We start from the raw sequence: 26464 nt of genomic DNA on the forward strand, positions 1-26464 counted from the left end.
TTTTGGAGGCAATTTTTAATATTCACACCCTGTTTCCCAGGCTTAAATAAATTTACAACCATACCAAGTTTCATACTTTTCACAGAAAGTGCACAATTGTTTCACGAAATTATTGCACTATAACTACAGAAGAAATTTCAATGACACTTGGAATAAAGATAGACATCATTATGGAGGTGGTGATACTGGTATTAAATTGCGTTCCTTTTAGCACTTAATAGTTGATTTGTTTTGCTAAAAGTTTACAATTATATTGAAGATAAACTATAAGAAACCTGACGTAATGATTTAAGACAAGTGGAAGTGCAAAATGCAAGAGTCACAATTAAGATCATATGAGGTATTTTATTGAAATTTGCATTATCAAGGAGCACAAAAAGTAACTTTATCTTAGTTACAAGTTCTTGCAGAATTAATTTTATTTGTTCCCTGTGCAACACAGTCTGAAAGCATCGATCATTTCAACGGGTGGCCTTATACTATCTATTTTCACTCATCTTTACTATAATGAATCTTTTATACTTCTATAAACATCTGCAATCAGATCTGATTTAAATGTATGGACATACTGTTGTAATATTAGAACTCCTATTAAAATGAACCATTTTACTTCAGAAACGTCATCAAAATATTTACTTGATGGTCTGTGACCTAAACTGGCTGAACCTGGCGTGAAACAAAGGAACAGAAAAGAATAATAAATTGTATTTATCATTTTATTAAAAAATATTGCAATTAAGCAAAACAAGATAATTTCAAACAAAAACTTTTAGGTTTGTAGACGTACAAAAGAAATCGAACATATTGTTTTGTTCTGAAAGTTGATACACTGTGATTTTATAATAATATTTATATCATAAAATAAGTGTAGTATAAGAAGTACAACAGCTATTCATCTTTAATGATTTATGTTTTATAACTAAAGATCGGCATTTTAAGACAAATTGAAACGATAACTAAAACATTGTCGGTCTTAAGAAAACGTACAGGTGCACAAAGGTTTTAACAGTACATACTTATTGATAAATATAATAGTGGTTTTATTTACAGAAAATCGGAAGAAATATAAAATGTTTACACATTTGCAACACCATTTAATTTCACTTCAATATACAGGTAATTTTCTTTTAAAATGTAAACGTTTGCAACGTGTTTACTTTTTGGTATGCCTTTTGACGAAATGAAACCCTGTCGATGTTGGCTTATCATTGTTAGTAACTCGGGTCAACAATAACTGTACTATTTTAAACTCAAGTCAACAATAAATGTTCACTTTTCAACTCATGTGAATAATAACTGTTCACTTTCTGACACAAGTCAACAATAACTGATCACTTAATTTCTCAACAAAAACTGTACTCTTTTTAACTCAATTAAAAAAAATACTGTACACCATTTAAATAAAGTCAACACTATCTGTACACTTCTAAACTCAAGCGAACAATAACTGTTCACTTTTTAACTAATGTCAACACTAATTGATCACTTTGTAACTCAATAATAACTGTACACGTTTTAACTCAACAGTAACTGTACACTTTTTACTCAACAGTAACTATACACATTTTAACTCGGTCAACAATAACTGTACATTTTTAACTCAACAATAACTGTACACTTTTTAACTCGGTCAACAATAACTGCACACTTGTTACTTCAAGACAACAATAACTGTACACGTTTTAACTCAAGTCATTAAAAACTGTACATTTTCTACTCAAGTCGCTAATAAAGGTACACTTTTTAAGTCAAGTCAACAGTAAATTTTCACTTTTTAACTCAAGTGAATAATAACTGATAACGAGGGAACAATTCAAGACTTATTATATAATACAAATGTTAGCAGCTACTCTGTTTTGAAATGAATTTAGACGCACAGTAACATGCAATTTTTGCACAAATTATTGTTCCGATATAGCGGTTTTAGCAATATATTCCTTTTCAGATGACATCGGTCAAACTGCGAAAACAAATAAATCATAAAACACTTTGAGAATCTGATTTATGTTGCAGGAAAATAACTTGAAACCTGATCAATATCAACAGCAAACAACTGGCCCCAATTTCAAGAAAACACTTAAGTAATTGCTCAGCTAAGACTGTTATTTCAAATGCTTGTGTTTGCTTTTTATGCGTCCTCAATGATGACTTTTTCATCTTTATCAGAACCGTATATGACTATTTCATAGATCAAAACACAACAATTCTGAATTTTACAGAAGACAAAGTATAGAAATAAGAAATATACTTAAGTAAATACTTCATTTCGTTATATCTTGCTTAAATAGAAATATCATATTTCCGTGACTGCAGACAAATACTACTAACCATAGTATAATTCAGCTATAAATAATTGTTACATTAAATAATAATAACTTAAGCAAGAGCACACTTTTAAATTAACAGACTTAACTAAGTTATTACTTATGTTTTTCGTAAAATTGGGGCCTTGTCTTTATTTGCTGATTATTTTATAAAATGAAGCGCCACTAAGCAATAGATGTGAGAAAACTGTTTCATAACCGTTTACTTTTTCGCAAATTTTCTCTAAAAGTAGGTTTCAATTGCATTGAATTCTTACCCATTAGTTGTATTTTAGCCCTGACCAGCTCAACGGAGGCGAACATTTAATAATATTCACAAACATCACTTACTTAACGGAGTCCTTACACATATAATGTTCATGATCAACCAATAAGATATAAATGCATTTATCACTTTCAAAAACTCTTACCATATTCACTAGTAAACTAATTACTAAAACAGAAGGAAAAAAAACGAAATTACATGTACATCTTGCTATGAAAACCAATTAAACAAAACAATTTAGACATTCATCATTGTAAAGAAAGAAGTACATGGTATATGTGTATTAAAGTAATTGTCTTAAATATTGTCAATATTGGCCAGTTTGGTCAGAAAGCACCTCAATCATTTCAGAGGAATTATGTTGTAAAAATACAAAACTAATATTACATAAGGTTGAGAAAGGATTTTAAACAGAAGTTTTACTTTGATTTCTTTTGAAGATAGTAGGTACGTTGGTATTTTTGTTTGATGTTCTTTACTTTTTCGTGTGCTCTTACAAGTAAAAACAGTAATAGTAAAAGTCATATATTGTAAAGATTAAAGAAAGACTTTGTGAGACTTTAGTCAAGTTATGCACATTTTTACAGCTTTAGCATTATCAATAGTTGCACGTGTTCTATAAAGACTAAGAATCTTACACCTGTAAACGTAAACATACTAGAATGAATGGGAAACCAACATAATTTCAATCCGTTGTCTTTTAAACAATATTTGACACGGGTAATGACATATTAGCATAGTCTGCTGATGTCTACTTTTGTTTAATATCAGTCATACTCTGTTTTTTTTCTACCGAGTTATGTCTCAATGGTCCGATCCAAGACAGAACAACAGGAAGTAGAAGCAGTGCATGCGTTATTCCGAACAGCAACACGAACGACATTACTATTCCAAATGTTCTAAAAATGTATGATTTAGCCCAAAATAGAACAAGTATTCCGAGAAGTGAAGAAATCGCTCCGTGGAAAATCGGTGCGCCTGTTTTATCTATAGAACTACTTACTCTTTCTTCGCGAGTTTTGGACCTAGAGATCATGTAGCCGTGACAAATATGTGCGGTGAAATCAATGGAAAACCCTACGCTTAAAATCAAGTGTATCATGGTTATAGCGCTAAGAGTAACATCTATGTAGAACATAAACCCAAACACGCCTACCATAATCATTGTAACAGCGATGGTTACAAACAGGATTAAAACCGGATGTGGCATGAATATGCACGTGATCACAAAAACTGCCGCCAACGCTATCCCTACAGACTGTAAACTCTGTCCTAATATAGCAACATATTGCTCAAAAGCCACGAAGTATGGCGAGAAGGCGAAACAGTTTATAGTTGCGGCGTCAGCGATAGCTCTAGCCTCAAGCATCATTTTCCCCTCATCCTGACTATCATCGAGTTTTGCAGAAAGGACATAAACTCGTGAAGCGGTAATGCTTTGATTGGTTGAATCAATTACAACGTCATTTTCAAATCTAGAATATCTAGGATCGGTTATAAATTTATAAACGCCTGTTATGAAAGCTGTTTCGGAGACATTGTCGTAATGTACAGAATTCCCATACGATTCAAGCCAGTTAACTTTAAAGACGTTATCAAAGTATTTGTTTGAATGGGTCTCAGATATTAGATTGTCTATCATATTTTTTGTTTGACTTTTGGAGTATTCATACGAGCCATGGATGACAAATGACACTGGAGTTTGACGGGGAAATTGCTCTTCATCCCATTTAGAATATTTATAAAAATAAGAATCTTCATTTACCAAATTTGTCAAGAGTAAGCCTTGCTTCATATGAATGCATCCGTAAATTGCCGCTGCCAGGTACCCAATAAAAAGAAAAATAATTATGACTTTAAAGGGTGTTTTAAGAACTATTTTTGGTACAAGCCAGCGCGGAAGCCTATCTAAGTATCCTTCAGCCTCATTTCTATTTGTTGGTGGAGTTCCGCCACAACACATTACAACATTAGTTGATGCACCATCATTACTGAGTTGTTCCTTGGTCTTAATTCGTCTGCAGGTCAGGAAATGACGATTTCCCTCTACCCGGCGTTCATTTATCGCCAGACATGATGCAAAGAAAGTAACATTGTTGATGTAGCAGAAAATGACTGTAACACCTACAAAGCAATTGGCAAAAGTTATAATTAAACTCGAGTTTTTGCATATTGCTTCAAAATATATTCCATAACACAAACATCTTGCGTTTGCAAAACACAAATATCCCCCATTCTATAAAGATTGACAGTCATATGCCAAAGCTTTCTCAAATCATTGACCAGAACCCGTCTTCAGTCAAGTTATTGTGACCCTACTCACCCTTAAGGTAGTTCTGCACGTTTGATAAACCGGAAGTGATGGCGTAACGTCATTTATCCGGAAAACGTAGAATAAAGCCTGGATTTGGCGTACGGAAATGAAAATCATTTTATGAACTAATCACAACCTGTGAGTAAATTTATTACAATGGCACTGCTGATATATTTCTAAAGTCAAAATATGGTATTAAAACATATTACACGTTAAATAATTCAAAATAATGTCTTAAAATTAGCGTGAAATGTCCGGTTAACTTTAATCATGGTCAAATATCTTTAAGATAAGCACACGGAACTATACATTTTATTTCGTCAAATAATAGGTTATGTCTTTATTCACAACTCTGAGAAGTTTCATCAAAATCTACATTGTAGAAAAGTTTCTATTCACGAAAATGTTATGAAAGTTATGATTTTCCCATATACTCCAATCATGAAATATTTCATGAGGTCCATATTTTTCAAATCAGTCTAGCAAAAAATCAAGCACACGACCCTATCTTTTTTATTTGCTGAATTTTCTAGGTATATTCTGAAGTTTTGAAAAATCAGAGTTTAATCAAATTCTACATTGTAGAAAAAATGTCGATCCAAACGTGCAGAACTACCTTAAGGTACTCAACCCAAAACAATAGGAGTTATATCCTGAGCACAGGCAACTATTCTACGAAATTTGAAATCCCAAAATTGCATCCAATATTTATCGAAAACCATTTTCAGTCTGAAGGTCACTGTGAGCTTGGCCTTCGGCCTATGGAGCCCCAAAACATTAAAGGACAGATATTGACAGTCAGTTATGCTATAAACTTAATACAGTTGGCAAAAATATCCATTAGCTAGTACGTGGAAACTCTTTTCATTTTCCAGGTCAGTGAGACCTTGACTTTTGACCTAATGAAATAAAAAATAGCATAGGTCATGTACTGACCACAGGCAATAATCCAATAAAGTGATTATCTCATTAGGTTCTATAAAGAAAAGCCAGCATGACTGAAATGAAAGTCATTGAAACATGATAGTCCTTTGATAATATGTATGCCATTGTAACAGTATTCTATACAAACTTGCACACACCTGTATAAATACAGAAATTTTTAACTGCTACAAAACTTGAACCAGCACCAGCCATGAACGCGATTAGATCAGTCAAAGACGTAATCGTGATTCCTACACCGGAAATGCGTAAAGTTTCTGCCATTTTGTCTTCTACAGTTGTTTTGGTCTGTGCCTCTGACAACCCAGACAGCAGTATAAACATATCGTCTATTCCTATGCCTGAAATAGTGTCATAAAATAGCAAGTTACACCATGCTTGATATAAAACTCGAAACCTATATGAGTTCAAGGTTGTCAAGTAAGAAATTTTTGCATAAATTATTCAGCGGAGAAGGGGACTAAAAGTCCTTTTCAACCCACCATTGACTGTCACTGTGTTGAAGAGTAGGACCGATTTTTTTTCGCAGGAGTGAAAGTTCAGGCTAAGATCCAATCATTTCCCTTGCGTTAGGCTTGGAGACAGGAAAAGTAATTTAAAAGATGTGTATTTTGAATCATATCTATCAAAAACAACTAGACCTATCACTGAAGGTGATGAATGTATCCCCGCACGCACTGACACAGTACATTGCAATTTGACGCACACAAGATTGCATGTATATAGACTGTATGTATATAGACTCTATATACATAGTAAAGTAACAAAAAACAAAGTTCCTTAACTCTGCAGAATATTTTTCTGAAAGAACCTAACATGCACCATGTACAAATAAGGTTGGTACAGATCACATGTGTGAAGTTTCATTAAATTGGGTGCAATGGCTCGCACAAGATTGCATATGAAGACTCTATGTATATAGCATAGTAACAAAAACCAAAGTCCAATAACTCGGCAGAATATTTATCTACAAGAACGTAACATGCATCAATACACAACCAGGGTTGGTACTGATCTCTTGTGTGAAGTTTCATTAAAGTGTGTGCAAGGGATCGGGAATTTAGGCGCGCACAATATTGCATATGCAGACTGTATGTATATAGTATTTTAACAAAAATCAAAGTCCCGTAACTGTGCAGACTTTTTTTGCTGAAAGAACCTAACACACACCATGCACAAGTAGGGTAACTACTGATTACTTGTATTAATTTTCATTAAATTGTGTGCATGGGATGAGGAGATTAGGCGCGTAGAAAATTGCATATGCAGACTGTATGTATATAGTATTTTAGCAAAAATCAAAGTCCCATAACTGTACAGAATTGTTTTCTGAAAGAACGTAACATGCATCATGCACAACTTCTGTGAAGTGTTATTAAATTGTGTGCATGGGTTCAGGAGAATAGGCGCGCACAGGTTTGCATATGCAGACTTTATGTATATAGTATAGTAACAAGAAACAAAGTCCCATAACTTTGGCAATACTTTTGTTCTGAAAGAACATAACATGACCATGCACAACTACTGTTATTACTGATCACTTGTGTGAAGTTTCATTAAATTGTATCAAGGGGATGAGGAGAGTTGTTGCTAACACGATTGTGTCTACAGACGGACAGACAGACAACCTGAAACCAGTATATCACCTATACACATCTTTCACTGACACAATAATATACATCAACATTGAATGTACAAAGTCCTCATCAAATGTATTTATCGTGGCACATGTGGTTTAATGTTAAAACTGACTGTGTATGTAGAACTGTAGTAGTAACAACATGTTTGAGTGGTAGCAAAGAGTCATACTGTGGTTAGTTATACATTTATTACCTTTGTACTATATTAACCATATTCACGATACTACTGACACACACGAACAGGCACACACACACACGCACGCACGCACGCACGCACACACACACACACACACACACACGCACACGTTTATTTCGTGTTCCATGGTAAAATTGTTCATGATATCAAATTGTAAATTTGAGCATACGATACCTATCAATAATTACATCTTTATTACATGTAAAATGCACTACATGAAATATCCTGAACAATATAGTTAAAACAAATCAATATTAAACTACTTACGATATGACAATACTGCAATGTTCATAAACTTTGAACCGGTGGGAAAAGTATTGATCCAACCATACTAGTGGTAATATTATCTGGTCAACGTTTAGAATTCATATATCAAAAAATTTGCAGTCTAAGATGGTACAATGGTATTACCTATTAACAGGAAGGGTAGAACTCCGACAATGCTAACAAACTCTACACCAATAGCAGCACAAAACCCAAACCCAGTCAAAATAGCCAATCCTGCAGCAAAGATTCCAGCGAAACCAAGCATCATACGCTGTCCGACCTGATCTGTGCATCTATAAACATTTATTCAATTATAAAATGTAAAATACTAATCACAAATGTTGAACCCAATGCAGCATTTTACGATATCATAAGCCCAGTGGGTGTACAAATCTATTAAATAACCGGTGGTCCACTTTGTGGTAATTAAGCTAAATTAACAATGTACTTATGATATGTGTTATGCATATGCATGCAGTAATAATACTTAGTAACAGTCTAATGTGGCGACTGTAAAACATGCTTTCGTATTTGGACATAGTGCTGCTTCATGTTCTGATCACTTAGGTTCTTAGAGTCCATTCTCTCAATTGTATTATAGAATTTCGCTTGAGCTTGTGCTAGGGGGTGTGAGAATTGCTGTACATTTCATGACCTTCATGAAAAGACTCAATCAAAACGAATGCTTGGTTAGGTTCTATGCTTCCTTTCAAGTGATCTTTTTATATATTTCATAACCTATCGCAACAGCAGTCCTAAAGTACAGCGAGGTTGCTGAAAAATGTCAGTGATGAAAAATTTCTGGACCTGATGGCCCTTTTGGATCTTTGAGTCAATTCAGTTTTATTGTTATAGAATTCCGCTGAAGCCGGTACTTGGGGGCGTGAGGTGTGTTAAACTTATCATTACTTCTCGTGAACAGAGTCAATAAAATTGGGTATGTGTTGTTTTGCTTGGTTGCGCTCTGTGCTTCTATGGGATCTTCTTATATATTTTATCATACATGCATTTGTTTAAATATACAAAGTGCAAAGTCATGCGAACAAAACTCCTTTCACACAAATTTTGTTCACGAGAAAATATATAAATGCAGCTAATAGTGTCCTTTGGGTTAAATGTTAAATGTTGATCTCATTCTTTAAACTTTACGTTGTTTCAGGCATATTACTCAAAGAGAAAGCAGTTATATGTATGTCATTTTAAGTGGAATGTTTTATTAAAAAAACAAAGACATATATTAAACAGGGAATGCCACGTGCCAAAATCGCAGCCTTCCCAAAACGAAACACACAGCGTGCACACCACAGCACGCAAACTAGCACACAGGACAAAACGAACAAACACAGTGGGGCGCCGCGCCTTGAAACGGTCAGTGGCCAAAAAAACACTGGGGATCTTAAACCGGTTTATGGTGCGCACCCAACCTCACTAAACATTCATAAATCGATAATGTTATAGGAGAGATCGTGTTTGTATACAAATCCGTTGTATATTCTATTTTTAGAACTGATAAGACATAGATCGGGTGGGCAGACGCCGAGCATCCATGTTTTTTTTCTTAACAGTGATGTTTTTCTAACGGCTTTAAACACAAATGATATCAATAATTTTTAGATCAATGGAAAGAATATAAAACAAGCAATTTATTGATAACTTTTAATTATTATTTCGAAATAAAATGGATTAATTATAAACGCTTAACTTACAGTGTTTTTTTTTCTAAAAGTTTGGAGCATCGCTAAAATCACATTTCATTTAAAACGGTTATTCATTTTCAAAAGATATTTGAATAAGAAAATATGAAAATTGTACGCATTTCAAAACTTTTTGAATTTTTGAAATCCATAAATGAACGAAAAAGTTATTAAAACTTAAAAATTCCGATCCCATACACAAACAATGTAAAACATTTTGTTTTGCCCACCACCAGATAAACAGGTGTTGATGCGTGACGTCAGGGCGATCTCTCCTATAGTTTACCGTGTATCATATATTAAGCAAACATCAATTATTTGAAACTTTGAATGAAAATTCATGTTGTTTATTTTATGAGAAGTTTTACCTTGATGACAATGTAGTGAAACAAGCATACGTAATCATCAAAGTAAATGTTATGGAGAATAAAGTAATATCTCCAGACACATTTTTGTCCAATTCTTCATCAAGTGATTTGAAATGACCATATGCCAAGTCCAGCCGGTTTGATGTATACGTGTCCATATACTCATTAAACTTGTCAACCTGAAAGTTTTGTTAATGTTTTATGAATAATAGGCATATTTTAATTATCTGCAGTAAACACATCAAGCCAAGTTCTGTCAATAATTACGTTACGTCTCATCAAATGTAAAGCATAAAATAACATTTATATTCAATTATCAAAAGTACAAATGCCCTTCTCAACCCAGTAAAATAAGCGGTCCTTTAAAAGATTAGCTGTCAGTATTATATTTGTAAAACGCTAATTCGAGAATACATTCAAATCTAATATATACAAAACAGAAGAAAGACAACTCTTCAGACCATGTACCTATAAATATACTACAGATCTGCAGTATTATCTCCCATGTTCCTTACATGTTGCTTTATTATTGCGTTTTGTCAAACCTCCAGCGTGGATTTAACCAACGAAAGAACAGTCATTTTTCAGGAAGCTGTTCACTAGCTGGCAGAAGATCCGTTATAGAGAATAAGAGAAGTAAACCATTTATAAGTTTACGTACATGAAATTAACCCTTAATAGAAGCAAGTATAACTTCTACAATAGAAGATTTAAAGACTTGAGGACAAAACAACCAATGTCTTAAAATCTAGAGCATTCTCATGGGGCCTCCGAGGCTATGTGGTTAAGGTCGTTGACTTCGAATCACTTGTTCCTTACCGCTGCGGGTAGGAAAGTTTGCTTTTTGTATTATAAAATTATTCCATGTGAGAAATCCTTACAGCTGGCTAGTTCTACCCAAGTGCCCGGTTGTGCCTGAAATGATACTCGAAAGGACTTCCGGGGTTTTCCTCTAGTATGGAAAGCTGGAAAGTCGCTGTATTACCTATAATTGTGTCATTGTGACGTGAAACTCAACAGAAAATTCATTCTTCAAAATAAAAGCAAAAAGCTCGCAAGAAACAGTTATATGTCTTTGGGGTTAACGTGTAATACTTTAAAACAAAATTAGTAATGGGTTCCCTAATACCAAATCATGTAATTCACAAGCAAATGATATATTGTATCTTTATACAAGAAAGCATGTATCGTAAGTGTATTAGGATTTATTCTAATACCTAAAATGTCAGTTTGTTAACGCAAACAGTGACTAGCTTTGCTAGATTTATTTAGTGTCGTAATGTTATCTAGACTTATTTTTCAAGGGCAGGTACATACCCATTTAGTTGCTTTGTCTTCAAAAATCGATCCATCAGTTCTTATCGTAAAACTTATTTTGATGAATTCCACGCCAGTTAGGTACTGCCCTGTAGCATCAAAAGTTTGCTTCCCTGAAATAGTCTTACTGTTTAAACAATCAGTTGGGTTTTTATGCACTCGCTTTATAATCTATCATTCGAAATGTTATTAAATGGTTACTTTGCAGTTAGTATTCTTACAGTTCTTCACAGAAATAATTGTTAACATTAATTTGTTTTATGACTATTAGTCTTTAGTGTTATTTGTTTTGTAATTGAAATATCTGGAGTACTAGATTCAGCGCTTAAATACTCAAAATACAGGAGACTATAGCAATGAGTAGTTTGTTATAAATTAGAATTCATTTACATCAGCTTGTATCTATCAAAGTAAATGAGTTGTCTTCAAACAATATTGTCTTTTGAACGCCCCATCATTTGAGCCGCATCAAGCAAAAAGGGACCTGATAGTATTTTAATGACATTTCTACATTTTTGCATAATTGATAAGTACATGAAATTCTTTACATAAAATAGAAATTTCAGAATTGTAACTTAAACCACGTAGTGGAGAACGGGATTTAAATGTAGCAGATTTCATTGATAGATTGCTATATCTTAAGGAATGTAGAATTTTATAACGCTTTGTTCGTTATTTGTTCTGTGACATAAACATGGAGAAGCAAGCATTTTGAAGGATTTTTGTTCAATTAAATGCTTTTGAAATTATTACAGAAGATAAAAAAAACGTAGGAAAAAGTACTCGTTTGAAATGAGGCATCATAGCATTTGCTCAAATTCAAAAAGGCGCGCCGCCATGTTTAAACGTCTAGGTGACGTCATATTACTTTGACGTCATTTACACAAAACAGCATCATTTACGTTAAGGACCTTTTTAGCTTGACGCGGCTCATTTATTCTGTATTATATCCCATTTCAGTTCATTGCTCAAAGGTTCTCATTGTAGAAAACATTTTAGAAATTCCCTTTTATCTGGTTGTATAAAATCTCCTTAGATTTTCCTCGGTGTATTTTAAGGATCAGTAAGTTGTATTATTTTGTCTTTCAATAGTTAGCCTCATAAATGTTGGTAGGAAAAGTAAAATAGATGTCAGGGTTTATGCTATTATTTACGCATTAGCAGGACTGGTTTTATTTAAATAAGAGTGTTAATTCTTGATTTGATGCTTGAATAAATGTGTTTATGTTCGATATTGGGATAGGACATTTGGAAAAGTATGGCCTACTGTAAATGATAGTTTGTGTACATTTCTTACAAAAGAAATATTATATTGAACTAGACTAAACCAGCAGCATAACATTTATGCATCTTTCAGAAAACTTCGGTATTACATTACAAATCGCATTGTATGATACAGAATAGGGAACAAAATAATGCAACCACTGTATCTGCAAGCAAGCTTGCCTATTAATTCATTATCAGTTCTTATAATCAAATACCTCCTATATCAGAAACATAGCTTTGAGTCCCGGCCTTTGTTGTGGTGAATTCGGGATATGTTACATTGTCGTTGTCGACAGCAAGAAGAAAGTCGGTGTCCCAGAAGAGATCACCTTCAACGGCACATTGGGTGTGTGTGATGGCACAAAAATCTGAAAACTTTTGAAAGTATAATAGATTTTTAAACACATTACGACAGCACAGCATTCCGATCGATTTGAGAAAAAAAAATCTAAGCGATACATAAACATTGACAGAGGTGACAGCCGACATCCGCTTGGTAGACTTTTCCGGACTAGAACACTTACATTAAAATAAAACTTTTTCAGACTTTTTCGAAATGTTGTAGATGTTCTTAAAATGGAAATACAGGAAACAATGCTATTTATCAGCAAATGAAAACAATAAATGTGTGTGGAACAGAACAGAAGACAGACTGCATGACAAGTCTTTATGAGTTCACAAGTATATCTGTACCTCTATGGCAGCTCCATTCTCGTCAGTCGCTGTGATGTTAAGTATATGTTCTGCTATATCCTGTACCTCTTCCAGTTCTAGTCGTTTTAACAGATTTCCAGATTTTGATCTGACAATCACTCTTGCCCATTGAGCTTCTTCAGTTAGTTGTAGGGAGTTGTAATTGGAACCACTTAGGTCAGGAAATATTCCCTCGACCTTTGCCTTATCTTTCCTAGCCTGGCTTCCTAAAATACAACATCAACCCTTTTTAACAATTAGTAATATAATACTAATATTATGATTTGTCTACCATTTCCCTTTGACCTAATAATTATATATAAAAAAGCTTAACATTTTATATGAAATACCAAATATGATTTATTACCAATTACTTGATAATATATTTTAAAATATGTAGACTAACTATTACTCAGCAGTGTTATGTAATAAGATTTAACAAATGGCTGTCTTCAAAGAGTGGTTGTTTGTAAACGGGTTAAACACCCTAGTGCTGTTTTTGCCACTGATAGTTTCAAGGCAGTCGCAGCTGTGTTGTCAATATGGTCTACTTTGTATAGTATGCATTTTCTTGTGCTGTATGGTTGCGTTCTTAGTGGGGAGTGTGTGTGTGTGTGTGGGGGGGGGGGGGGGGGGGGGGGGGGGGGGGGGGTGGGGGGTGACTGCATTCATGGAAAGTGGCATTTCCTGTATGATATATATCCTTGTTAAACAAACACACCTGTCGGATAATAAACATTTCCTGTGTCGATGTCTGACTTTAATTTCAACATCCCAACACCAAGGCCTGCATTCACTATCACTGTTATGATAATGATTTTCCAGGCATGTCGGGAAACGAACCGACCATAACTTGAAAATACGCCCCCTATCTTCTCCTCGACACACTCGTAAAATTTGGCACACTTCATTCTGAAACAAGCAGAACATGACGGTTGTACTATAATTATTCTATGTCAATATGAGAGTTACATTAAAAGCTCCAGTTAATACTGATTCAGCTTGTAAAGACCTTATTACTTTAAAGGTGGCTGCATTTTTAGTTTATCGAATAGGCATTAAATATCAAAGTGCCCCTTTCATTTAGTATATACACTGCCGTCATTTAATCGAATATCAGCTACAAACAAACCTGGCTATTTTTTTTTCTTTTCAGAGAAACAAAAAGGAATGTTTAACGTTTTACTATACAGTGACTCTTATTTCAGATTCTTCTTTTTCCTGATCACCTTAAGGTGGCATACAATGCTTTATGTAAGTTTATTCGCTAAAATCGTCGAAGGATCTTAGCGAATATATTTTCATCAGTCTATATAAGGCGTAAGAGATGTTTTGTTTCCGGTATCCCGACCTACCCTAAATTTTTGGTCCGACCCTAAATGTTTTAATGGCCTTGGAGAATATTTTTTTCAACTTTTTAACAAACAACTGCAAAACTGCACTTTTAAAGCTTTAAACATGGCCAGTGATGTTAGAAATCAACTTACTGATGCTCTAAAGGCATAACCCCCTTATTTGTAGTCATTTGTTGACACAAAAATAATTTCCAAAAAGTCTCCCTTAATAAAAAAAATAAAAAAAGAGAAAATTTCCGGCCTACCTACCCTATTTTTTTTGAGCATGTTACGGGAAACAAAGAATTTTTTTAGGCCTAATCATGCTGCCTTAATGACAACAAAATAAGATGTTCATGCTGTTGACTTCGGGCAATGTCACCAAATGATACTTCATTTTAAACTGTTTAAACAGTTAACTTATCGTTGAATGAAATTGATTTTAAAAAAAATTAGAGCATTGTCTTTACCAAGGATCCTTTTTAATTAGACACCCTAATTATAAGTTCAATTTTCAAGTCACATCTTCTAACGCCATCATGAATTACATACGCGGCTTTAAAAATGTTTACAATGGTAAGCAAAGACAATGATCTAACATATATGAATGTGTCTCATAGGTGTTTCTCAACCCTCGGTGCATCACTGATACGAAATCTAGCTAGCGCTCAGTTTCTCATTTCCCGCTGTCCCTCGGGATAGGAAAGCCCAGTCCTACAAAGGCAGGCATTAAAGATCCTTAATATTTTGACTTGGTCCAAAATCAATTTTAGACCTTCATAGTAACTAAATTATGAAAATGCAACACAAGCAGCTGCGCAGCTTGCTGGTTTATAAATTTTACTCAAACACTAATTGTTTTTCTCTTATAACCAAAGAACATTCCATTTAAAAACAGCCTGTCAACTAGGAAATGCAAGTAAACACATATATGTAAAATGGTATTGTAAAATTTATTCTTTAGTTTACCTCCGCCCGCTTAGTTAAATATGGACAGTCCAGATCTATGGTTCGCGGGACCATGAGTTCGATTCTCGGGGGAGGCGTATGTTTTCCGTGACCAGGCCCGTAGCTACACTGAGGCACAGGGAGGCCAGTGCCTCCCTGTTTTTCTGCCAAATTTATGAGAAAAAAGGATATGTTTTGAGTCACCATCTTAAAAGGCAAAACCGAACTTAGGCACTATTTTCCGCTATTTTTTTAATATCACGAATAATTACACTATACATGGCCGTAGCGAGAGACTAAATTTTACCGAGGCAAACGAGTATGTGCGTTTGTTCGTGGTTATTAGGTAAATTTGAATGGTAAAGTCAAAGCCCCGACGGGCATTAATTTGGAAGGTTGTGTCCCACCCTCCTCCATATATGAAGGTTTGTGGGGCTCCCCAAAAAACAGGATATATGATATGTAAAAAAAACACACTTTGTTGCCCTGTTTTTATATTAAAGAGACAAATTTCCCTTTCACTCCTCAATCTACCCCGGGTACTAATACCGATTTATGGTTTGTAATGTGTCGCTCTTGCGAAGGAGGTCTCGGATGCAACACAGGACTTACTTTTTGGGAGATGTAGGTCTATATTATTCTTCTTGATGGAGCCGCTGATTTATCTTATACGAGTAAAATTAAATGTAAAAATGTTGAAACAATTTTCCCTAAAATCAAAGTTCCGTATAATGTTGCTCTCATGCTGAAAAAGGTTTTCTATAAAAAAAGTTCTTCTTTCATACAATGACAAGGATGTTGCTACAAAGACTGGATATCCAGAGGTAAGAGAAAAATGCGTTTTAACAAATTGTTTGAAGGGTGAAATTAAAATAAAACTTCATAAGGTTGAAAAGAACATTCAAATCCATACCAATTAATGATTACAGCATAAATGGAGTTTCATCAATTGATCACAATACCCCATGTTCTACCTATCGTCTGCTTCAACAAGAATTTCGCGCTTAATATTCTTCAAAATAAATTAAATTCTAACACGACCAGTGAAAAACCTACATACATGTAGAGAAAAATCTATCTCGGGTTATTCATCAATAAACCACCATTGAACTGTGCTGCACGCGCTTCGTGTTTTGGCTATTCCACCTATACACTGCGTGTTAAGTTTTATGAATGAATCTGCAAATGATTTATTACAGTTTTTATGAAGGGGAGGAGGTGGAGGAATGTGGTGTTTAAGACCAGAAAAATCAATCTGGCTACGGTCCTGTATTTCCGATACGGAAATACAAATCTACCAAAAATACAGTTTACTGATACATGCGCAAACACTGACACAAGCCTCATACCTTCGCCTGATATGTTTTATTGCTTCTTTCGATATTTGATAGAATTCAGCCCAGCTCTAGCTGAGAAAAGTCGAGCGTGCTGTCTTTGCTGTCTTACGGACAGCTCTTGTTTTTATTGAGCTTTAATGTAATTTTAGGTCGTAAGATATATCAGTTTTTAATTAACGATTAGCACCTTTTACACCATCTTGGTTTTAACACTGTAATTACATGTACATGTGAGAGGTAGACATAGTGTAGTATACAAAATTGTCTTATAATTCTAATGTATTTAATGACTGTGTACAGATGTTTAAATTAGGACTGGGACGATTACTCGGTTAATCGGATCCGGTTCAATTACTATGTGAAACCGGTTTCAATTTTGCAAAACCGCTAATCGCTCTTAAACAATAAATATCACGAATCGTACTTTATCTTTATATATTTCTAATTTCTTTGACCAGCACATTGACCCATAGTATATTTCCCTAAAACACATCAATCAACATAACCATTAGTCTTGGATTTGCCCGTCGTAAAATATTCAAATTGAAATACACCAAAATATGACTAATTAATTATCAGACTGCTTGCAAATGATGAAGTCCGTAAGTTCCAAATGAAGTCAGCTGCTGGAAGTACCTTGATACGGTCATCAGGAAAGAAAAGAGCATTTTCAATATGGCGGCCGATTAACCGTTTCCATTCGATTTCAAACAAATGATTAACCGGTTTCAAAATTTTGAAATCGTCCCGGCCCTAGTTTAAATATGCTAATTCTTTTATGTATCTGTAATGAGGCTACAATAAAGACTAAATATTCGATATTTTACCCTTTTTATTTTTAGGCTTTGTCACAGTTTCAAAGCCATATGTAAAACAGTTTACACTACATATGAACTGGTACGGAAAACTTAACCAAGATTTTACGTTAAAATGGGCCATAATTCGGTCAAAATCCTTGACAGAGTTGTGTACTCTAGCCTAAAACTTGACATGGTGAAGGTACACAAGTGTTGAAAGTTTCAAAGCTATATGACAAAAGGATTTGTCAAAATGTGAACTGATACGAAAAACTTAACCAAGGAGAGACGACGACACCGTTGTGAGTAGGATAGCTCTCCTTATTCTTCGAATAGTCGAGCTAAAATGAAGATTTAGGGAGACATTTTGCACACATTTGATAAAAATATAATCTATTAAACTGTAATAGAGGTATAGAATAAATCCTGCCTTCGCGATCAACTGTATTAAGTAGCTATTCAGCATGACTTAAGCAGCCGTCCTTCTTAAGCAGTCACGCTGAGTCGCTTCCTTTGATGGCTGCTTAAGATAGGTTTGCTATAGTCCCATTCGACTTAGTTTGCTAAAAGAGTAAGAACGCAGAAACTATTGTTTTGAATGGAAAGTACTTCAATATTGTTTTGATATATGGGCAACACCATGAGCCCTCATCCTTGGCCCTGATACTACAATTTGGGAGCTTATTTGAAAATGAAAGGGGAAGATCAAAGTTTGAATTTGGTATCTGCAATGAATTACTTAATTTGTTTGACACAAATATTATGGATATATTTAAAGCTATGAAAACTAAAAGTGCAATAGTTTGAGGCTGCTGTCTGTTTCTATTATTCGAACGGAGTTATCAGGTGCTTTTTATTCCTATTTTATTTCACAAATTCAATGACACTGCAACTTATGCCCATATTACCAAGTAATGAGATCCAACCAACTAACAACTAAAAAGGCATAAAAACTTACTTTGCGGCATTCATTACGCTTCATACATTTTAGATCATTTTTTCCACGGTATTGTATATATTGTTTCATTTAGCGTGTTTATATTACGATGCAAATGTAACTTAATATGTAACATCCTTGACTCCAAAACTTGATTTAGTATTACTGGCTATATTTGGTAAATCGTTTGAAGATTATTTAAATTTCTTTTCTTTATTTGCGTGTCTGAATCATGAAATGATATCTTAAAATGTCAACCTGACATCAGTTTATTGTTGTTGTTGTAAAATCATTTGTTGAAAATCTTTCACTGTATAAATTAAACTTCAGTAAAGAATGTGAGTGGGATAGTTTTTCTTGTTTTTATATATGATATCTGATATGGTTCGAATAACATTATACCAAGCCAGCAAACATGACCATATGCCTTTAAATTGGCGTTTTAGAGTGACAATAATCGCAAATAGGTTGGCTGTTTCAAAAAGTAACAAAAACATGTTTGAAATGCAGAAAAACGCACGAAATGGCATCCTAAAAAAATCCCAAGGGAGCATGCCCATGGACCCCCTACCAAATGCCTCCCTACTTTTTTACCTCTGGCTACGGGCCTGGTGACGATTTGATAAACGACATTTTGACTGAAGCCATTCTTCCTCCGACTCTGATTCATATGGGGAAGTTGGTAATTACTAACGGAGAACAGATTTTTGTACTGGGAGAGAATCCATGAACACTGCTTAGGAAACTCTCCGCCATTACATAACTAAAATACTGTAACAGTTGAAAAATGGTTTTAAACCCAAAACAAACAAACAAGTTATGTCACGGATCACTGTACAGTCGACTTCATTGTTTATACAACACTCGTTTTTGAAATATAATTCTTCCATTGACGATGTTATCTTAGTTTTAGATGATTGATAATATTTATTGCTACAATTATGCACATATTTTGTAAATTCTATTTATAGCTAATAACGTAGAATATCTTTTAGCATAATGTTCATAAGAAAACATATACTTAGACATACCTTATGAAACTGTTTCAGAATTTCTTATATTACTATTAACATTAAATTTAATCACGCTATCGTTATCAATACTTAATAGATAATGATTCAATATGAAATCAAATAGTAAAAAAGTAATTCGTCCTCTGCTATCGATCTGGAAATAACCTAAACACGCGCATGCTAATAATAGAGCTGTATAATTCATCGTCCTTGTTCTAAGTATAGCAACAGATGTCAAGATTTCATTGAATTTATTAATTTCTGAGTATAACCATGTTTCTCTGGAAAAAGAAAAAGAAGATCTGCAATAATTACCCTAACGTACAATAATCAGTTACATGTAGATTTTGTCTTTGCAGTGGTGATATTCATTATCATTATCTTGCCGCTTTATACTGCTTGAGATTAAACTGTGGATTCGAACAATATATTTTTTTCGAATATTCTAACGACTGGATATGTAAACCTAAGAATATCCTATTTTGATAGAGTGAAATTAATCACAACACAATGAATTATTACGATTTCTTGTCATCATGATTTATTATTTTCAATTATTACCCGAGACAAAACAATCAAAGTACCTCAATGAGTTAAGATTTTAGCAGGAAAAAGATATAATAACACGAAGTAACGTAGACTGCTATCGTCCGGTAAATTTGAGTCCAGCCAGGTTACAAGGTAACCTTCCTCCGTACTTAAAAACATATTCCAGTGATATGAATGTTAAGACGATGGCTTTCTTAAAAAGAAAAACAACATATCTTCTATTTTATGAAAACGTGTCCACATAAACAATTAATCTGATTCAAATCTCAAAATCCCTGTGTCATCTCTGGTCCCATTTCTTATATATTACAGCTATAAAACAGAATTTGTAGGAGTATATAGGACATGTTCTTTTATTTTGAAACATAAATTGCGGATCAAACTTTTACTTTACTTGTTGACCTTTCCAACTAGTCACTTTTCATTTATGTCCTAAGTAATGTATCCTACCATAATGATACTTATAAACTTTACCATTAATTGGTCGTGTCAAGTGTGATTTTCATACGTAATGATTATAAATGAACCTGTATCAGAGGAAATTGTCCATTATCAAAGCATGGCGAATTGTTTATACCATTGTTATTGTTTATACCATATTAAGAAATGTACTGATTGTAAAACATTCCAGTTAGCAAGTCGATTGATTGAAATTTAAAACGCAAAACACATCGTTAAATAACAGTGGGTGTAACTGAAAGGTATCGTAATCATTTTAAGATTCAAATTTGTCTGTTTATCCGTCTGCCCAGAATATAAGCTAAACTCATCAAATGTATTTTAATGCAGAATAAAGGGATCAATAGACATACAATGTAACTAAAATGTGATAGAAATATTTGTTGTTTTTAAATGAATTAATAGCACAAACAGAGCTTGCTTCCATCAATACTTTAACCTTGCTTGAACAGCTAGTGTTGATTGTGGTAATTAATAGGAATTTGTGCAGTCAAAGTAATAGCTTTCAATATTACATATTAAAAAAAAAGTTAAAAAGGGAGATACAGTCAGACCTGTGTTAAAGGCCTCCTCTGAACAGAGACCACCTGGCTCTAAAGACCACATTCTAACATTTACAGTGTATTTTAACGTGTGAATAAAGACCATCTCCCAATAATGACCACATTTTGGCTCTCCCAAGGGTGGTCTTTATAGACAGGTTTGACTGAATCAATAGTCTGGACAGAGTCATGGTTATTGGCCTTTTCAATTCATAGAATTGACATCTTTCTATATATCAAATTGCATTAAGTTCCCTTCAGTTGATTTAATGATATTATCGTAAAAGTTCTAAATGTGAAAAATTAAGTACAATTAAAGTAAAGACTTTAAAAATAAGAAGCAGGTTCATGGGACTTTATGTCAGCATAATGCAAGGGCCCCATCGGTATATGTCAAGTTCCAGTGCAGCTTAATAAAGAAGTGCTCTGTGACATCCACTCTTTTGATTTTTTTTTGTCTTTTTTCAAAGTTATAATTGCATTGTGTGGCCGTGTATTCATTAGAAAAACTGTATTTCTAGAACGATTCAACCGTGCACAAACCTCTTAGTATATTAATTCAAAGGATCTGTAAGTTTGTTCAGTTTTTATGCCAGTCCTGTCTGTGTTTTCATTTTAATCACACACTGACACCTACTGCGCCCTTATCCTGTACAGGTATTATGCAAACTATAGTTATGTCATCCACGTTATATTCTGTGCATTAATTGTTTTCTCGTTTATTTGGGAAAATATTTATCCATCAGGAATTGTCTTTTGATATTTACATACAATTTTTATTTAGATGACTAAATCCCAGCTTCTACAATGTGTTCTGCATTTATCAAATAACAACTTTTTTTCTTTTTTAAAGTAGTTCGAAGAATTTATCTGCTCGATTATTTTGATAAGTATAACTAAATCATGCATTATATATACAAAGACCACGAACGTTTTCATTTTTCCAGGAAGTCTGTCTGATGCAACAACAATAAATTGAAAATTATATCTAAAGCTTGTTTGCACAGACAGATCAAATATCGTTAAATCATGCATTATATAAAAAAGACCACGAACAGTTTTATTTTTCCAGGAAATCTGTCTAGTGAAACAACAATAAATTGAAAATAATTTCTAAAGCTTCATTGCATAGTTTTCATTTTTGACCGACAAGCCATTCAATAATGGTATACTATGAAACATGTACTTCTGAAAGAGATCTAGTTCATTGTAACCTGCTTTCCATACATTTGACAGTCTCTAGTAGAATATTTGACAAATGAAAAATGTCATAAAAATGACCACATTTAATTAGGTGCCCAAAACAAAGTATACAGTGTACGACTTTTTGTCTTAAGCTGAGCAAACATTTGCTTTTCAAACATAAGATCCTACACACTAATTACATGTTTTACAATGTAATGAAATATTGACACATAACCAAACCGTTATACATTGATAAAACAATTACTTATAATTACACTATTTACGATTTATAATTACACAACTTAATATTTATATTATCAAACAATAGTCTGCTTTATATATCTAGAAACCATTTTCAATTTGTATATATTTTAAAACAAAAACACATCATAATTTCTCGCAAATTTATTAATGGACCTTGTTTTAATTGCTACTGTGAACCAGTACCGTTTAGAGATGGTGCCTAACCAAGACGGTTTAAGGGAACAACATTAAATTGACCAATTACTTGAAGGCAACATAAATAGGCCATTCTCTTAACAACTGATCCGGCAGACAAAATATGACCTAAAACAGTTCATCAATATAGAACATGCACACTTCGACTTTAAGAATTGTTCAGCAAATAATTATTTAGATTTTGGCTTTTTAGCTAAAGGTTGTTTTTGCTCGGGGGAGGACACAAGTCACTTTGTTTACAGAAAATTTGATGTAAGACGTAAACTGTATATAAGACAATTAGAAATAACAGAAAAGTTATAATCGGTATCACATATATGTAACAACCAATGAAGAGTTGTTGTTATATTCATTTTTTCATTTCACCATTTCAGGTGTTTCAGGTGCCATATTCATTTAGAAGCATTTCTTTGACTGTTTAGGAACACTTCACAAAAGCGCCGCTGTCATCAAATGTAATTTTAACATGTTAAAGCAGCATGCCTCCAGATCGTTCGACAACAAAAAAAAATAATATTTTTAGAGATCTTGAAATAAATGCTATATTTCTTTAGGAGGCTTTAAAACTTAATTACTGCCAAACTTTATGTTACTTATTGTCACGCTTTTACTCCATGGAAACTGTCTCGATTATAAATATCGATATTTCGAAGTCATTATTCACTACTTCAGCTATAGCGCTATTGGTTACGACGACGGGAAAATGTCTTTATTGCCGCGGCGGTCCTGGGTTCGATTCCCGACGCGGTCATCTTTTTTTCTTGATTTGGAACTTTTAAAATATTTTAGAAACAAAAATTCATATTCTAATGTTCATAGTATGACCAAACTTCAATTTGAAAGAAAGATTATTTTTAGCCAAATCTGGAGGCATGCTGCTTTAATGTAGTATGCCCGTAATGACTGTAATTTCTGTGTGATTACGTATTATCGTAAGCTAATCGGAATGCTTCCGATTAGCTAAGTTTCTTTAAAATTTGAAGCTGCTGAAATAGCCTATACGGAGAATGCATACGGGATCATTTCCTTATTGTAAAATGCCTTATTTATTGTTTCAAACAATGCGGAAAACTTAAATAATTACACCAATATTTTACATCTAAATCTGCTTAGACAGATTCAAAATTGTGGAGGGAGGGGCTGGTGGAATCGGGGTCCAGACAATCCATTATAACACATATCACCTGCACTGAGTGGATTAAAAAGTGGAAAATATTGAGAGTAAAAAGGATGTTTACACTAAATAATCTTTAATGTCCTTTTTCAGGTTACCGTTTTGGTATGTTTTGATAAGCTTATGATAAATAGCATGTGATTTTCTCTCCCTCAGAAGTTTATGAAATTTTGACTCTTGACTATTATCGGATATTGAATTTACTGGAAGACAAATGAAATTTTAATATAGGCTCTTTCAAAGTGTTGAAAGCAGATTAAGCTTTTACGATACTCTATTGAATTTATTTATATTCGGAGACTTTTGATATAAACCACAATAGCGAAATCCGAAAATCAACGAACAGCTGTCACCACAGGATTTGTCCATTTCGCTTCAAATATTTTTAGATGGTCACTTTCTAAATATTAAACATTTTTGTTTTTACAAGGAGAGGAAGAAAAACAAAAGATATAGTTAGTAAATCGGTGCACTAAGCCATCATTTTACACTGAAAAAAAAAAACCCCTGAAAAGTGGTATTCGAAAATGTTATGTATCATTTATATATATTGTTCTAGTTTTTAGTTGTTTTCAGTTCATTTCACTAATTTATACACGAAATGTTTTCGGGAAACAGTTTAAGTAAAACGTTTTCGCTAAATATATTGTTAATTGTCTAATAAAGGTTGTATTAATTCAAAAACAAATGTAAATGTTTTTGCTTTGCATGCTAGCACAAGACAGCAGGAAAAGTTATTACTATAATACTCCTATATTCAAAAGCGTTTACATTTAGTCATCACCTTGTTTGGGTCCGCCTTCATTAAGGTATGACCCACCTAATGGTGAACATTTCAAATGTTCAAAACAATGTTACAGCAATATAATGTATCCAGTGAGAGACTTGTATGCAAAATTCAAACAACTTTTATCGTGCCGTTTTATTTTTTATAAATTTTGGTGCCGTTTTTATAAATTTTGTATAATTCATGATATTTCCTTAAGCTCAAGTAGAGACAAATTTTAAAGTGATGGCCACTGTCCAAAACGTTTGCAGATAATTCATTTTACCATCAATTTTGATAAAAGAAACTTCAAACTATTGGTAAACAATTATAAAACATAAAATAGAACTGTGAATATCATTTGTTTCTAGGGTGCCTCAAGTAAGGATTTAGTGAGACAGAATTCTAACTCAAACTTTGAAAACAGAAAGTCGAATCCTGTGGGACTGTTTTAAATTTTGCTCACTTCGTTCAAAAATAACCTTGGGGCAGAAGTAAAACCTACCTACATGTCTTCCACAATATATAATCTAAAGAGTAAAGGCAGAAAAGAGAACTATTACCTCATGTAACTCAGTATTTTTTAAAGATGTTTAACTCTGCCCCATTCTGTTACAGGGGTAAAAGGGGTAAATTCACTTTGAACAGCAAGAAATCACTTATAAAAAATGATAAATTTTCACTTTTGTACACTAAATCAATAATAAGTCTTGAAAAAAGTAAAAAACTTTTTATAAAAAAAGAAAAATACGGAAAAAACATTTGTCCCAGTAGGACTTGAACCTATGCCCCCTGAAAAATTTAAGTCAAAGTTGGTTTGTTGTAGGAATTGAATACTCTTCAAAAGGTGGTACACTATTACACAGGTCATACCTTAAATAAATGAATCAATTTATTTATGGATTAAGTATTAATTGAAATGCGTGTAATTCTAAAAGTACCCAGAATCATATGATGCAAATCGATTTCACACAAGACATAAAACGTGAAACGCCGTAAAAAGTCTCCCCGTACTTGGTTTCCGTGTTGTTATATTTTCCGCCTAAGCCGGTCATAGGGGGCACAAGGGATGTTGTACTATCCATTACCTCTCACGAAAAGACAGTCAAACCGAATCTGCTATTATTTTGCATTCTAAGCATCCAAAGAATCTTCTTCTAGATTTTAGCATTTAGTCGTTTCCCCGATCGTTTTTGTTTCCACACAATCAATGTCATGATGTACGACTAATAACATTTAAACAGATTTAAATATAAAAATTATAGAAAGAATAATACTTACATATACGACGTGAAAATGTTCCAGTATTTCTAGTATCACTAATATATTGCTGATATTTCTATTATATTTGATCACAAAGTATAGCTATACTTGTCATGCTATCGATTTTAAAGCAGATCCGTAGCTGGGAATAACCACGATTTCCGCATGCTAGTAATAGACATTTACGAATTAAGTCTACGTGGACTGTGAACACCTAAGACGATCGATTTTTAAAGGGGACCGTCTCAACATGATAATTTTAATTTATGTGTGGTAGGAAAACATTCCAATAATGATGGTAAGGTCTGGCTTATTATGTTACCGCACAGGATAAGATTTGGATTTGTCTGTCCGTCTGTCTGTTCGCCAGAGAGGTATTTTGTTATGCATATCGCAAAAAGTATTTGATCTAGCG

The 26464-nt window shown here is 33.6% G+C and overlaps 1 protein-coding gene across 2 annotated transcripts; it reads right to left on the reverse strand.

Moving 5' to 3' along the window:
- Nucleotides 1-702: 702 nt before the first annotated feature.
- LOC123557799 (patched domain-containing protein 3-like) lies at nucleotides 703-26257 on the reverse strand. Of its 2 annotated transcripts, none has more exons than XM_045349494.2 (9): nucleotides 26068-26257; nucleotides 14008-14198; nucleotides 13287-13513; nucleotides 12809-12968; nucleotides 11328-11440; nucleotides 10011-10189; nucleotides 8093-8241; nucleotides 5986-6186; nucleotides 703-4713 (listed from the first exon to the last, which is right to left on the reverse strand). In XM_045349494.2, exons 2-9 carry the CDS (start codon nucleotides 14195-14197, stop codon nucleotides 3341-3343), a joined length of 2592 nt encoding a protein of 863 aa, XP_045205429.2. In that variant the 5' UTR covers nucleotide 14198; nucleotides 26068-26257; the 3' UTR covers nucleotides 703-3340. The 2 variants fall into 2 exon arrangements, with proteins under 2 accessions (XP_045205429.2, XP_045205430.2); XM_045349495.2 differs by lacking the exon at nucleotides 26068-26257 and adding an exon at nucleotides 19671-19822.
- Between the last annotated feature and the right edge of the window lie 207 nt (nucleotides 26258-26464).

This window comes from Mercenaria mercenaria, chromosome 5 (genome assembly GCF_021730395.1).
Source record: "Mercenaria mercenaria strain notata chromosome 5, MADL_Memer_1, whole genome shotgun sequence".
Lineage (NCBI taxonomy): Eukaryota > Metazoa > Mollusca > Bivalvia > Venerida > Veneridae > Mercenaria > Mercenaria mercenaria.

What these genes read in the sequence shown, in the direction of transcription:
- LOC123557799 (XM_045349494.2), bottom strand. Translation starts at nt 14,197, where the DNA reads ATGAAGTGTGCCAAATTTTACGAGTGTGTCGAGGAGAAGATAGGGGGC. An exon ending in AAATGTTTATTATCCGACAG is followed by an intron (nt 13,514 to 14,007) that starts GTGTGTTTGTTT and finishes GTTGTATTTTAG; the next exon opens with GAAGCCAGGCTAGGAAAGAT. An exon ending in AAATTTCTGTATTTATACAG is followed by an intron (nt 4,714 to 5,985) that starts GTGTGTGCAAGT and finishes ATTGCTTTGTAG; the next exon opens with GTGTTACAGTCATTTTCTGC.